Source organism: Poecilia reticulata, chromosome 4 (genome assembly GCF_904066995.2).
Source record: "Poecilia reticulata chromosome 4, P_reticulata-male-v2, whole genome shotgun sequence".
Classification (NCBI taxonomy): Eukaryota; Metazoa; Chordata; class Actinopteri; order Cyprinodontiformes; family Poeciliidae; genus Poecilia; species Poecilia reticulata.
Window position 1 is genome coordinate 32,756,382 of NC_088833.1, and position 15,484 is coordinate 32,771,865.

General features: G+C 39.8%; 1 protein-coding gene and 1 long non-coding RNA gene across 14 annotated transcripts in view; both read right to left on the reverse strand.

Annotated features, from left to right (window-relative positions):
* The window catches only part of LOC103464192 (epidermal growth factor receptor substrate 15-like 1), a 202,366-nt gene that overhangs the window by 118,061 nt on the left and 68,821 nt on the right, over positions 1-15,484 (reverse strand). For all 13 annotated transcript variants that reach the window (XR_533610.3, XR_533611.2, XM_081606682.1 and 10 more), the window contains one exon: positions 7,413-7,475. Coding sequence is in view for 11 of the 13 variants with exons in the window: in XM_081606682.1 (XP_081462808.1) it covers positions 7,413-7,475 (63 nt within the window). In the remaining 2 variants the exon portion in view is untranslated. The remainder of the gene's footprint in view (positions 1-7,412; positions 7,476-15,484) is intronic.
* Positions 714-2,505, reverse strand: LOC145551528 (uncharacterized). Its single transcript, XR_014087397.1, has 3 exons — positions 1,898-2,505; positions 1,289-1,402; positions 714-1,194 (listed from the first exon to the last, which is right to left on the reverse strand). It is a non-coding gene; the product is annotated as an uncharacterized LOC145551528 (long non-coding RNA).

The window sequence follows — 15,484 nt, forward strand, 5'->3', positions numbered from 1 at the left end:
CAAGAAAAAAAAGTACAAAAATAGGGTATAATTTTCTTAAAATAAGAAAAATTATCTGCCAACAGAACAAGAAAATTTATCTTGTCAAGATTTTCTAAAACAAGAAAAAATATCTAACCAAGATAAACCTACAATATCTTAAAATTAGTGTATTTGTACTTAAAACAAGCCAATTTTACTTATACGAGTAAGATATATTATCTTATTTTAAGAAAAATTATCTCAAGTAAAGAAAATGTTAATTGACACTGAATTTCTTGAAATAGCGTAAAATTTTCTTATTTTAAGGAAAATGTTCTATGTATTAAGAAAATAATTCTCATATATGCTATTTGTATTAGTAAAATTGGCTTGTTTTAAGTACAAATACACTAATTTTAAGATATTTGTAGGTTTATCTTGGTTAGATATTTTTTCTTGTTTTGGAAAATCTTGACAAGATAAATTTTCTTGTTCTGTTGGCAGATAATTTTTCTTATTTTAAGAAAATTATACCCTATTTTTGTACTTTTTTTTTTCTTGTTTTTGAAAGGGACTTTTTGCAGTGATATACCTAAAACTAGTTTATTTTTATTGTTGCATAGGATTAAAATATATATTTTGTCACAGCTTTACTCAAGGTTCTTATGCTAAGACAAAAATCCAAAAATTTATCCTGTGAATACTGGAACAAGAGATGTTATTGGCTTGCTGAAATGAAGACATAAGTTCAATTACTTTTAACATCTTTATTACATTTAAGTTTCACATAAACACAATAAAACATGACTACTGGTCAGAATTTAAAGTCTGGATGGGCATCTGATTCTGAAACAATCCTGTAAAATGACAGAACAATGACGATCTGACACATCTGCCGCACTAAGAGTCAAGCAAACCAAATTGTCCAAAGCAAAAAAAAATCTTGGGATTAGGTGTCAACAATAGGAGCTTCCTCCGCAATGAACTTCTTCCTATCAGCCATAGCCTTTTATATGTGGAAGTCTTGCCTCAGTTACGGACAGCGTTCTCAAGACGTCTGTCAGCAGCACAGAGAGGAGTGGCCCCACACACGGATGCTGAAAGGTGTAGTAGCTGTGATGTCCTCCTTTCAGAAGATCAGGGCAGGCATGGTTCCAATGGCCAGTACAAAGTTGGTTTCACGATCACCACAGAGCTGAAAAGTGGTCTTGTTTTAAGTTGTTGGGTCATCTGCTAATTGGAGCACAGACAGAAAAACAATCACAAAACAAACCACGTTTTAGGGACTAATCAGTGTAATGATGAATCAGTATCATAAATTTCTTACCTCAAGAATGTGAAGGATGCCGTCACTTGCAATTCCCAAAGTTTCTTGTAGATGGTGCAATAGTGATTGACGATGTGTCTGGCATAGGCTTCACCATGGCAACAGTTTGGTTTACTTGAAAAATAAAACAAGTCTTATTTTAGTTCATGTGCTCCATTACAATATTACATGAATTCAAGATGACAAGAAAGTTATTTTAATTTAATCAAACAAGGACTACTTAAATTCACCCATCAAAAATAGTGTTTAAAATATTCTGGTAACAGTGTGGAATATCTAACCTAGGCTTTTAGACTCATTGCATTTAAGTTTTTAAATTACAGCACATCAAACACCCTCAGTTAGTGAAATACTAGGTGGAATTGCCCTTTAACCATTTCCCGAATCAGAAGCTACGAATGAGAAGCCACCTTAGCTATGTTAAAAAATGGAAGCTACCAAGAACTCGTGCCGATATTATTTTTAAGCCACAGCTTTTGTGGTTAATAACTGTTCAAAGCTCATATTTACAAGAGCGGCTCTTTAACCGCGGATGAAAATTGGCATTTCACGACATGCTAACTAGCTTCAGTTAGCTTATCTTAGAAAGACAGACAACTTTAAACTTACCTCTGAGTACAGCAGCTGTAGGGTCTATACACGTAAAAAAGTCCTCCATCGTCATTCATGTCCAACCGAGATTAGAGAATTTGCCAAAAGAAAATCTTATAAAAGTACAGTAGATAAAAGCTTAGTTAGGCTGTTACAACTGAATCAACCGTTAATCAGGGCAGTTAAATGATCTCTGGCGTTGCCGTTAGTGATGTGCGGATTGATACTGAAATATCGATTCTTCCGATACCAGAACTTAATTCTTTAAAATCTATTGTCAGATCCAAGGATCAATACTTTCAACACTTTAGTAATTTGAGATAATGTAGATTAACTAGAGTACGTTAAAAAGTAACTAAATTATTGAGATCTTGCCTAAATGAAACGTTGTTAATGGGAACTACTTTTTCTTCCGCTTGGTAAGTATGTAATGTGTAAGGACGTAATGCCCAAGCGCAGCGTGCTGCTGACGCTCACTCACTCAGAAATGGACATGTTGACAGATTATAAAAAAAAGTGACATGGAGCTATTTCAGCTGTCATTTTATAGTAGTTTTAATAATTAAACAAGGATGTATTTAGTAGGGTTATTACTTTACTAATTTTCTTTTTTTTAGTTTGCAACTCGATTTCACATGTTTGTATATTTCAGCTGAATTAAAATAGTTTATAGTAAACGAGATTGCTCAATGTACTTCTGAGTTTAAAATGAGTGCATTAGAGTACATTGTGTTCTTTTTATGAAGCCAAGATATGGATTACATTTATTTTTTATTTAATTAAGAAACAAATTAACTGTCTTTGCACAAAGTATGGGATCTGTATTGCCAATACCAGCTTAAATTTTACTCGGTATCGGATCGGAAAGAAAATCTGTTGTATCGAACATTAATACTATCTCACTGCCATTTTGGGCGCTTTCCCATTTGGATTGTATGATGTCATAATTAAATCAAACAAGGACTACTTGTTATTGTTAGTTTGAACAATAAAATATTGTTCAAACTAATATTAATAATTTATAAAGAATTTGAAATATAAACCAAAAGTTAAAATATTTATCATGACATTGAGCTAATCAATATTGTTGATTCTAATCTCATTGTGTGGAATACCAGCCATTTCAAATCACACATCAATAAAAATTTCATGACATGTCAGTAAGAGGTCCCACATCTTGCATCAAGAAGATCAGATTAAGAAGGTCCTTAGCAGATGGAAACATGCCAAGAATTATCTTGATATATAAACTGATATTGTCTCTGAAATTGTTGTGTTAAATGTCAACCGTTTAAATATTAAATTATAATTTCCAGTACACTCTGCCAACTTATACAAGAGTATAAGTTCATAGGGGTTTTTATTTTTCATTGTCAATAACACAAAGGATTCCATTTGGACATAGTCTGTTTTAATTATCTGAAGACATTTCATTAAGTATGTGATTTCGCTTTATGTGCTTGAAATAAGAAATTTTTACTTATATAAAATAAGTTCTAGACTTGAAGTTTGATTGGTAAATATTGATATTCTAGATTCTAGCACATATTTACTCATAATAAGTAATATTTTCTTAATATTAAGCTTTTATATCTTACTGAGATAATTAAGTACAAAAACACTTAAAATAAGAAAAATATTCTAACATAAATCCCTCTTGGTGAGAAAAATTATCTTGTCAGAAAGAAAACAAGAAAAATCTCCTTAATTTAAGATATTTAATCTTACTAAGATTTCAGTTTTTGCAGTGTACAATTACAATAGGCCTTCGCAGCGCTTAGCTGCTCGGGCCTAATTAAAGCTACAAGCAGCCTCGAATGGCCCTCGCAGCTCAGCGCCACTCTGGCCTATTGGCCACTGCGGGGGTTCCGGCATCGCCGCCACCACCCCTCCGCCAGGCGATACGCATTGATACAGTCGGCAGCACTCCTTAACGATGCACAAAAAATCTGGTGCAGATAGGGCCATGTAGCGAGGAGATAAAGCTGTTTGATTAACCTAGGGGGCACAGTCGAGTCAAATTACAATTTAATGCTATTGAGCTTTTTAGAGGTTCACCAGAATCAATCATAAAATGTGTGGTGCAAATCGGTGGATGCATATGTGATTTAGAAACGATCATAGGCATATGACGAGCATTGCAATTCGCTATTTAGCCACGCCCACACAGTTCAGCCAGCATTGACAGTTCATCATCATGTCATTTTATGTCAGTTGGCACAGGATTGAACCCATTTGAATCATAGAGTCATAAGACATCCAGCAGAAAAAACGGGTAGCTTTCTGCTGGAGGGGGGCGGGGCTAAGGTGATGTCATCAATTGACCATGTGAATGTAATCAGGGCTGGTTTATAATGAGACATGGAAGGTCTGATTCAGCTTTGACCTGGCCTGTAGAAGTTACTGCACCTTCATGTTTCATGGCAAATAGTCAAAGTTTGACACTTAACCATGCCCACATGCTTTGATGTACGAGAACTCTTTTGATAACTTTTCACCTTTAATGTCTCAAGAGTGGGCCGAGTGAGTTTGAAGTCTGTATCTCAAAAGCTGTAGGAGGAGTTCGATCAGATCTGAAGTCTATAAAAAGGAGGAAATAGAGGACTTGATCCAAAATGGCTGACTTCCTGTTGGTTTTGGACCATGGCTCAAAGAGACTTTTGTACATCCTGACAAGATACACATGTGTATCAAGTTTCATAATTCTAGGTTAAAGCATGGCTTGGGGCTGATCATTTAATATATGCTAGGGGGTGCTGTTGAGACATTAGGCCACGCCCACCAAATATTGCAATGGATTCCTGTCCGGGGTTGGATAAGGATCCATCCTAGTGAGTTTGGTGCAGCTGGACTCAAAATTGTGGAATTCAGAGCCAAATGTATGGCAACAGCGTTACAGGTCACTTCGCCACGCCACCACCCCCACCTGCTGCATTGAAACCAGCTGGGGTTGGAATCACCTGTACACTAACATGTCTTCTGTCTCTGGACACAGTTTCATGTTCATTAGGTCAAAGGGGTCAGATAGTCACCGTTCACAGTAAAACATGACACTTCCTGTTCTCAGAGAGCGTGGCTTAAGTGATGTCAAAATTTGACCATTGCGTCTTGTAGGGCAGTGTTTTTCAACCTTTTTTGAGCCAAGGTACATTGTTTTAATTGAAAAAATCACAAGGTTCACCACCAACCAAAAATATAAACAAAGACACTCTGTAGCCGCCTATATTACATATATAGTCATTCTTATCAAAGTGTCTTGAAAAGGAATAAAATAAACACAAAAATAAATTGATCATATTTTGCATTTATTTCAAATTGCACTTAACATGTCCACTTCAAAAATACACCTGAACAGTGCCACAACACGGTTCACTAATTCTCTTGTTTTAATGTAAAATGCTCTGTACCTACTGCCATCTAGTGGTAATAAAATTACATGATTACGCTGCTAGTCACTACTACAGCAAAGACCAGCTGCGGAAAAAGTGGGTATGCAGCGCATGCAACGCATAGGGGCGCAGCACCAAAGGGGGCGTCAAAACCCCATCTGGAGGGGGCGGCGCGCCGATTATGTCTTCGCATACACTTCAGCTCGCCTTACCTTCCTTGGGGAAGGGGAGGGGAGGCGCCGATTTATGTTTTCGCATCCACCTGAATCTTCAGCATGCCAACCAGTGACTGGATCTGGAGAGAAAATTTCTCAAAGGCGACAACATCCCCACGCCGGATGTCAGGTGAGTCCATCACAGTGGCAATCCTCCTCAGGGCCAATTGGTGAGGCTGCCCAAACTTCTCATTTAAGGCCATCATGGTATCTGTGAATGGGGTTGGAGAGTGAAGGTAGGCTTCGGCTACCAATCTGGCATCCTCCAACTTTAGATGATCAACTAAAACTTGATATTTGAAGAGCTCTGGACTGTCAGGTGGAAGTAAGTTCTCCAAAGCCATCTTCAGATGTGCAAACTCACCAGGATCTCTGTGAAATAGATTAGGGATGGTTGGACGAGGCCCATGATAGGATGTATCTGAGCTGAAACTCTGATAAGGTGGCACAGGATTCGGAGAGGTTGTTTGGGTGGCACTAGGAGCCTGTGGAATAGGTGCTTGCTGCATTGGTTGCTGAGGGGGAGCAGCCTGAATGCTCATGAGCCTGTTGTTGGTTGTGGAGCTAAATCTTGGAGTGGAAGTAGCTGAAGGATGTATTGATGCATAGTGTAGTCTCTTTACTGGAGGAACCTGACTGCTAATTTGACAGTTGTTCTTTGTCGGTTGATAACCTGAGGCCAGTTGTGTTGCTGGTTGGGCTGATGACTGCCTGCGTTTGGTTAGCAAAGCCTCACCTTTCAAAATCTGAAGCTCACTCATCATTTTGTCCAGGCACTCATCCATTTTGTCCTCCTCATCCTCAGTCATCCAAGCCGGTGGTGGTGGCGGTGGCCACTCCTCATCCTCATTATTGACAGGTGGGTCAGTATGCTGGACGCATGCTGCTCCTTTTTAAGCTGTTCCTGCTGAGCTTCATGAGCAACATTCATTATCTGCAACATGTCAGTCTGTATAGCTCTTAAATGTGCCAGGTCTGCTGAAATACGCTGCTGTGACTGCTGAAGAAAGAACCTTTCCTGCTGGAGCTCTTCTAACTCTGACCTTAGAGTTATAGCTTCATTTGAGGCGGGAGGTAAGGTACTGTGGGGGGTAGGATGTCTCCATAACCTTGCCGGCCTTCCCTCAGGGACTAGCGATTGGGCTAACTGCTCCTCTTTGATCCGTAGCAGACTCCCTCCTGCATAATGTGTGATAGGTTCGCTGAGAACCGATGCCTCAGCGGCTGTTGGGGAAGCATATGGCGAAGTGAGGGGGGTCTTCTCGGCCAGTCCCTCCTGTGTAGTCATCCTTCCTCTCTCCACTCTGTGTTGGTAGGAGTTGAGACCATTGAAATCGAGCTCATAATCTTCATAACGTTGTGGGAGACGAATCTGGCGTTTAGGACGTGCACCACTTCTGAAGTCCCGATTTTCATCCATCTTTACTAGGGTAAGGCAGTGAATCCGGCTCGAAGGACCATTAATGTAAGTGAGTTTGCTCTAAAGTTAACGGACTGCTAGGCACTGTTCAGGTTTGTCACTGCTCTCAACCTGGAGTGTCGGCCAGAACACCACTCAGGCCAGGATTCAGCTCAGGACCAGAGACGAGGATGAGGTGCAGCAGATGTTAATGAAGACACGAGGCAGGATCCCTTTAACTGTTCTGTATTCCAAACTGTGTTTGGAAAGTTTAAGGAAACTGCTATAATGCCAGTTATATTAATTACTGCAAAGGGTATACTTTTTCATTTCTTTTTTTTTTTTTTTTTACCATTTTTCTAACAAAATGTATACTTATATAACATTTTTAAAAGTAATCCTTGCTTGAAGTAATTTTGAATCTAAACCTTCCACTTCCAAGGCAGAAATAAGTTTGTGCTTAAGTGTATACATAGTTATGAAACAAAGAAGCAAAAAATACAGGAGAGAGCCAAACAAACAAAACTCACCCTTCTCATTTCTGACAAAGCAAAAATCTCTGATCCTACTGGAGTCATATATCCGGACATTGTCTGGAGCCAAAACAGAGAGGGAGAGAGAGAAAAAGACATTATTACCGAAATACTAAACAAAAACAATGAGTTTCACTTTTTACATAAAAATGTTATTGCCCCAAAGACATTCTTTCTAGAAGACATCCTTATTAGAAATTTATCTCCCATGTCTATGAGAAATGCTCGGCCCGGCCCGGCCTGGCTCGGCTCTGTTTCGGAGTGACCGCGTTTCCATCGGCCCTTCTCGGCTCTGTAGCAGGGTACCGCCTCCTGGTGGCGGGGGGTGTAGCGCCCCGCCTCCAGGCTCTGAGCTGTGCTTCGTTACATGCGACATAACGCGAGTTGTTGTTTTTCTGATACAAAAGAAGAAGAGAGAGCTGAGCTAATTTTTATAGCCTGATTACATTTTTCTGAGACTTCAAGAAAATGTGACAGTGGGAGGAAAGCTGCGATGTGGTGAGGAGGCGCTGATCTCCGCCCTGCAGCGGGAGGAAAGCAGGGGGCTCAGACGGTTCAGGTAAGCCAACGATGATTTTTAAACTAAGATAAAACTTGTAATGGTGCCGAATATACATGAGCTAATGTTAGTCAGGGTGTTGCAAATAATTTAAAAATGTCAGAATTAATTCATAATATATTCCAATGTGTTTTTATGTTGGCAAACTGCCGCCGCAGACCATCATGGATCTTCGTGCAGCCTTTGGGTTGCAGGATCCAGAGGTGTGACTAAGTCACTGTGTTGCAAGTCTCAAGTCTCTGTCCTCAAGTCAAGTCAAGTCAGGCAAAAGTGGAGTCAAGTCAACTTTTGCCTGAACCTTTAACCTTTAATTTCAAGTCATTTCGAGTCGTTTTTATTTTATTTATTTTTTAATAATTTGCAATTATACATAAAATTCAAATAATAGACCATTTGTTCTTTTTAAAATCTGTATTTATCTCAAATGATAGAACATGTGCAGCTGAACACAAAGTATAAAAAACATTTTTAAATAGGACCTCTTTTTGCGCAGTTCTGTTAAACTTGATATTCAATAAAAAAAAGTAAGTATATATGAAGTTATCACAAGTAAACTCAGGAAGGTCTGGTGCATTTATTTTTCTGCTTTTATTTCTAAGCATGTTAGTTTCAGTCCTCCGTAAATATGGGCCAGATATTCTAAACACAAAATTTCTTTGGGACAGTCACTGTATTTGGTCTGTTTTAACAAATAAACCACATGAAAAAAATCAAAATCATTGCATATAAAGTGGAGTGGTTTTGAATTTGGATGTGATGGTAAAATAAATATCTGTCAGGCCAAGTGGGTTAAATCTACAGCCAATTTTCCATCTCAATATTGATAAAAACATGTTGTGTGAATCAAGCTGGTCAGAATCACTAAACACAAAATAATGAGCTCATTATTTTATGTCTTACTCAGTTAACTATCCCACTTAGTGTTATATTCAGGGTCAGTGAGATTGTACAATTTTTATTTTTACAGAAATTTTTGAAAGATGGCCAAAAAAAAAAAACGGGATTTTTTTTTAAAATTTGCTTTCCCAGCAAAGCTACTTGGCAGGGCCGTGCAGAGACCACTAAAGGGGCAGGTGCTCAAAAAATAAATAAAAAGGGCACATCCAACCGTATTTTAGGACAGAATATTAACAAAGCCTCTCAACTTTCAAAGTTTAATAAACAATGATAAATTACAAAATTGTGAGATATACAATCAAAGCTAAGGAGAATCTCTACATAGAGCATACAACTATACATATGTAAGATATTTTATTAGTAATTTCTTCCTGCAGGTCTATTTTGTTATAGGAAAGTATTGCAATATTCAAACCCGCAATTTAGCAAGATATGTAAATCAGAGCTGGACCACCAGACATATTTTGTCTTTACATAATTACACTATTAAAAATATAAACAAGAGCACAATGCAACCTTTTAGTGTACAGTAATCTATAAAACAAAGAGCTGCCTGTTTGCTGCAGTGGAGATGAAGACGGTCCATTCAGGAAAGCAGAGCTGCGTCAAACTTTAAGGTGGAACTGCAGAAAATAGAAAAAAACAAAAGCAAATATTTAATTGTTAATGTTTGCCACCATGAGAAAGGCCTACAGAGTTTTGCTTAAAAAACTTTTTTAAACATTTAAATCACATTCGTCTCATGAAGTGAATTTTTTTTTTGCAAAACAAACTTATTTGTGCATGTCATAAATCTTTTCTTAATATTCTAAGGTTTTGTTTGTGACTCAAAGTTTTGCTTGTGATTCTCACATGATGTCGTGGGCAGGGCCTAAAATCACAACAAAAGATTTATGATGTGTGCAAATAAATGTTTATGTTTGAAAAATAACTTTTTATGTTCACAAGACAAAAATTAGTTATTTAATAAAAAAGTTTTTTAAGCAAAACGATTTGTTTTTTAAAAAAGAAATCATTACAATTCCAAAAGTTTTGATTACAATTTTATTTTACTTAACTAAAGTAGTTTTTTCCCCCATTGAATAATTGGGAGACAAATTTAACTTCATACTCTGTGAACCAGACCCTAAACTTAAAGTCTGGGTTGAGTTTTTTCCCCTTCATTAATTACACACTTTATGTCTATCATGGTAATTCAGGGTGAGTTTTTAATTCTAAATGAATATCCTTGTTGGACTTTTATTTAAGTACTATTCTCCTTCAAGATACATTTACCTAACACTAGAATAAATGAAATGTACATTATGCAGCAAAGGAAATTAGAAGATCGGACATATATCCATTATGGAGATGATAAGTTTTGGACAGGCGATGTGCCTCGTACACACGGAAGAAGCTTTTTAGTTATCTAGCTTTGCTAACAAAGTTGTTAGCTAGCAGTTAGCTAATAGCACAACAACAACAGCAAGGAGTCTGTATGATAAAAATACTGAATCGATAGATAAGAACAGTTTCTCCTCACCTGGCTGTCTCCTCCCGCTCAGTAGTTCTTCAGAGAAAGGCAGACACAGAAGCCTGTCAGTGTCTGTTGTATTTCATTACCTCTCTGCTTAAACCACGACTCCGAGCTGAAGCAGAAACGATATTTCAACATTTTCCATAATCTGACAAGCAGCAAATCTACTCCACTTTATTCACCAAAAACGTTTTTTTTTTATAATTCACCAAAAACTGTTCCGTAATCTGGAACGTTCGCTACGTTGAGCTCCAGTTAGCCGCTTTATTGCACTGTGCGCAATCGTGTCATGCGTCACGGGCCAAAGGTCAAAGGTAACAAGGTGACCGGAGGGCTTATTATGTTGTACAAAATAATAATTTTAGTACATATTATTATGTGGGGCTGCACAGTGGCGCAGTTGGTAGAGCTGTTGCCTTGCAGCACGAAGGTTCTAGGTTCGATTCCCGGCCCCGGTCTTTCTGCATGGAGTTTGCATGTTCTCCCTGTGCAAGCGTGGGTTTTCTCCAGGTACTCCGGTTTCCTTCCACAGTCCAAAAACATGACTGTCAGGTTAATTGGCCTTTCCAAATTGCCCCTAGGTGTGAGAGTGTGTGTGCATGGTTTTTTGTCCTGTGTGTCTCTGTGTTGCCCTGCGACAGACTGGCGACCTGTCCAGGGTGACCAGCACCAGCACCCCTCCCGACCCCATTAAGGGACAAGGGTGCAAGAAGATGGATGGATGTTATTATGTGTCAGAAGAGGGCTTAGAAATTAATACTAAACAATAAGAAATAATTGACCAAAAGGGCACTTGGGGGCAAGGAGCAAAAGGGGCAAGTCAGTGATTCCATGCATCTTGCTGGGTTTCCTGAGAATTTTTTGTAACACTTTATTTGAAGGGGGTGAATAAGGCTGACATAACACCGTCATAAACATGACATAACACGTCATGAACATGAATAAGTCTTCATGAATATTTATGATTGTTGTCATAAAGCGTCATTCGGTAAATTATGACACTTTTAATACAAAGTTGACATTATTGAAAATGTATTTATGACAACTTGACTTTAACCAAGAAATCATTACTGATATAAATTTGTTATAAAAGTATTACTGATTGCACTTTAAAAATTAGGTAACTTTATGTTTTACTTTGTTATTAAAGGCAAAGTTTAAAAGAGTGGTTCCCTAACTTTTTCTCCCGGTCAAAGTGACAAAGCCTAAAACCATACTACTGCAACAGACTGAATGTTCTGCTCTTTGTGTGGAAAATCTGAGTGTTTATTTTTTGTGGCGTTGTTGTCAGTTGCTATGGCAACGAGTCTGCTTGTAGCTGCGCTGATACAGAGAGCGAGAGAGACGTGGTTTTGAGTTAACGATTTTTCCCTTTGCTGTGGAGCACAGTACGAAATTAATAATATCTACGTCCAAGTTTGACTGCATTAACGGAATTATTCTACAGCGGCCGGCAGCGCGGCTATGGATGGCATGTAAAGGAATAGCCTTTTTGCCCTCTAGCATTGACCGCATGCAACATTTTCTGTAAACAATCACTTGCATGGGGTCTAGATTTGTATATCTGATTATGATTAAGTCAGTGCCTCACCAGCTATGAATCTCACCGCACGTCACTGCTGCATCCAACAGCCTTACTCAACTCAGTCAGTTAGTTTGGAGGAAAAACTGTAAAAAGTTCTTTGCGTTTTTGCTGCCATGATTCTAACACATGCCTGAGTGCAGCAGCAGCAAGTCTCCGTCGCTGCCACACAGGTGTAAACCCAGCGAGCGTCGTAGCGCTCATGTTGTGTTTAAAACGCAGCTCGGAAAAACAGGTTACCACATGTTAACAACGGCTTATACAGTTTTAACTGCTGAAAGCAGTGACAGAGGACACAGATAAGTGCAGAAGCCCCTACTGTATCAAATTGACATAGGAATAATAGAAAGTTGGTCATTCTAAGGTAAAACCCCAGCACATACAGTGTACATCGTTGTTGGGTTTTTTTCATTCATCCATACCGCTTCCCGCGCCCCCCCTGCAATGGCATGGCGCCCCCTCTAGGGTGCGCGCCCCACAGTTTGGGAACCTCTCACATAGTACAACAAGTGCAACATTAACCGCTCAGCGAGTCATAACAAAGCAGCAAGGGATGAACACTTAACTAGTGCAGTGTTAACTGGCTAGTACTGTCAAAAACCTGCCCTTTTTGGACTTTGTGATGAAGACATCTTGGAGTGCTATTGGGGCATGGCCAAGGAGTTTTAAATTCTTGGGGGTACTATGACAAAAATAAATAAATAAATATATACTATGTATATATATATATATACATACTTGCACAAGTGTCCATCAAATGTGGCATATACCAAGGAGATGCTCTGTCCCCACTGCTGTTCTGCATAGGCCTGAACCCGCTCAGCCAAATCATCAACAAGACTGGCTACGGATACCGACTCAAGAATGGGGCCACGATCAGTCACCTCCTCTACATGGATGACATCAAGCTGTACGCCAAGAGCGAGCGAGACATTGACTCACTGATCCACACCACCAGGATCTACAGCACTGACATTGGGATGTCATTCGGACTAGACAAGTGTGGTCGGATGGTTACAAAGAGAGGGAAGGTCGTCCACACAGAAGGGGTCTCACTCCCAGGAGGAACAATAGCAGACATTGAGGACAGCTACAAGTACCTGGGAATACCACAAGCAAATGGCAACCTCGATGAGGTCACAAGGAAAGGAGCCACAGCCAAATACCTCCAACGAATAAGGCAAGTCCTGAGAAGCCAGCTCAATGGCAAGAACAAGATCTGTGCAATAAACAGCTATGCCTTACCAGTAATCAGATACCCTGCCGGAATAATTAGCTGGCCAAAGGAGGAGATAAAGACCACGGATGTTAAGACTCTGAAGCTACTAACCATGCATGGAGGGTTCCACCCCAAATCCAGCACCCTGAGACTGTATACAAGCCGTAAGGACGGTGACAGAGGACTATTGAGTGTGAGAGCCACTGTCCAGGATGAAACATCCAAGATCCATAAATACATAAAGGACAAAGCCTCAAAGGATGATGTGTTCAGCGAATGTCTCAGGCAATGGGGAACAGAAGACAAGGTGCTGGAGGTACCGTCATGGGAGGACAAGCCCCTACATGGGATGTACCACCGACAAATAACTGAAGTGGCTGATGTCAGGAAAACCTACCAATGGCTGGAGAAAGCTGGACTCAAGGACAGCACAGAGGCTCTCATCCTGGCCGCCCAGGAACAGGCCCTAAACACCAGAGCAATAGAGGCTCAGATCTACCACACCAGACAAGACCCAAGGTGTAGGTGGTGCAAGAAGGCCCCTGAGACAGTCCAGCACATAACAGCAGGGTGAAAGATGCTGGCAGGAAAAGCATACATGGAACGACATAACCAAGTGGCGGGCATAGTGTACAGGAACATCTGTGCAGAATATGGACTGGAAGCCCCGAGATCAAAGTGGGAAACACCCCCAAAGGTGGTGGAAAACGACTGAGCAAAGATCCTGTGGGACTTCCAGATCCAGACAGACAGGATGGTAATGGCGAACCAACCGGACATTGTGGTGGTGGATAAAGAACAGAGGAAAGCTGTTGTGGTGGATGTAGCAATACCAAGTGATTACAACATCAGGAAAAAGGAGCATCAGAAACTGGAGAAATACCAGGACCTCAGAGAGGAACTGGAAAACACCTGGAAGGTGAAGACCACAGTGGTGCCTGTGGTCATTGGGGCCCTCGGGGCAGTCACCCCCAAACTGGAGCAGTGGCTAAAACAGATCCCAGGAACAACATCAGACATCTCAGTCCAGAAATGTGCAGTTCTAGGCACAGCCAAGATACTGGAGGAACCCTCAAGCTCCCAGACCTCTGGTAGAGGACCTGAGCTCAGAGGATGAAAGAAACCATTTGCGGAGGGTGAGAAGGGATTTTTTTTTTAGCTTCTTTGTGTGCTTTGGAGTTTCTGTGCTGATTAAATTTTTGCGAAGCGATAAAAGCTGGTTAGCTCTTCAATTGTTATAAAAATAAAGCTGTATTTCCTCCCAGAGTCCACTGGCTGCAATGTTGACAGCTTGAGATGCCATGAGACCTAAATTCTGAACATCATGGCATGGAGTGCATCCCAGTTTTCCATGTCTGGTATATAACCATTCATTTTATCTTTTAAACTAATTCTATTGATCCAGTGTTCAGACAGAGGGATAATCAGTAGCCCAGCATCATGACCTGTTTGTTCTGAAGATCCTGCAGCTTCCACTTCTCTTCCTAACATGGCGCCTCCTCACCCTGACTCTCATACTGACAGGAGGAACCACAGAGCTCTGTTAGGTTAAAGCTCATCTTCTGAAGTTGGGATATATGTCCTCCAACAGGTTCCAGAGGAATCACCTCAAACCAGATGTTGGACTGGATTTTATTTCACTGTCATTTGTGAATGTTAGAGCCTCATTTTCAACAGTGGAGCTATAAAGGTTGAAAAAAGTTATTATTTTGGAGGAAATCTCATCAACATCAATATTCCACTAAATAAGAGGCAAAAAAAAAAGTTTGATAAAGAAAAAACCTCTCAGACTCTGAGCCCGACAGCACCAAACTATTTTTTATATTGGATAATTAATTTAATTTGACATAATTATGGCAGTAGAAGCCATTTGTTTGTTAAATACTTAATGTAAAATATTTACCGTGTTTGATGTTTGTTGTGAATGACGTATACTCCCACAGAACGAGATAATTAGTCCACGTTTATCGTTTATTGAACGTTCAGAAACTACGGCGGCTGTAAAGCGCCACAACAAAGGTAAACAAAGGTAAAACAACCTGAACAGGTGATCAACTCTAAACCACTCCTACCTTTTTACTCTCCGTCTCTCTTTGTCATTTAAGCACACCCGTTGCCCTGGCAACCTCCTGCGCTCTACAAGCCGAGCAGAGATTACGTTAAAAACATAACATTCAGTCCGTTACGATATTAGGTTTGCAGGCTTGATATTTATTTTGCGATGATTAATAAGTACTCCCCTGAAAACAGTGGTAGTTGATGAGTTAATTTTTAACTCCTGCTCTGTTATTTTGGT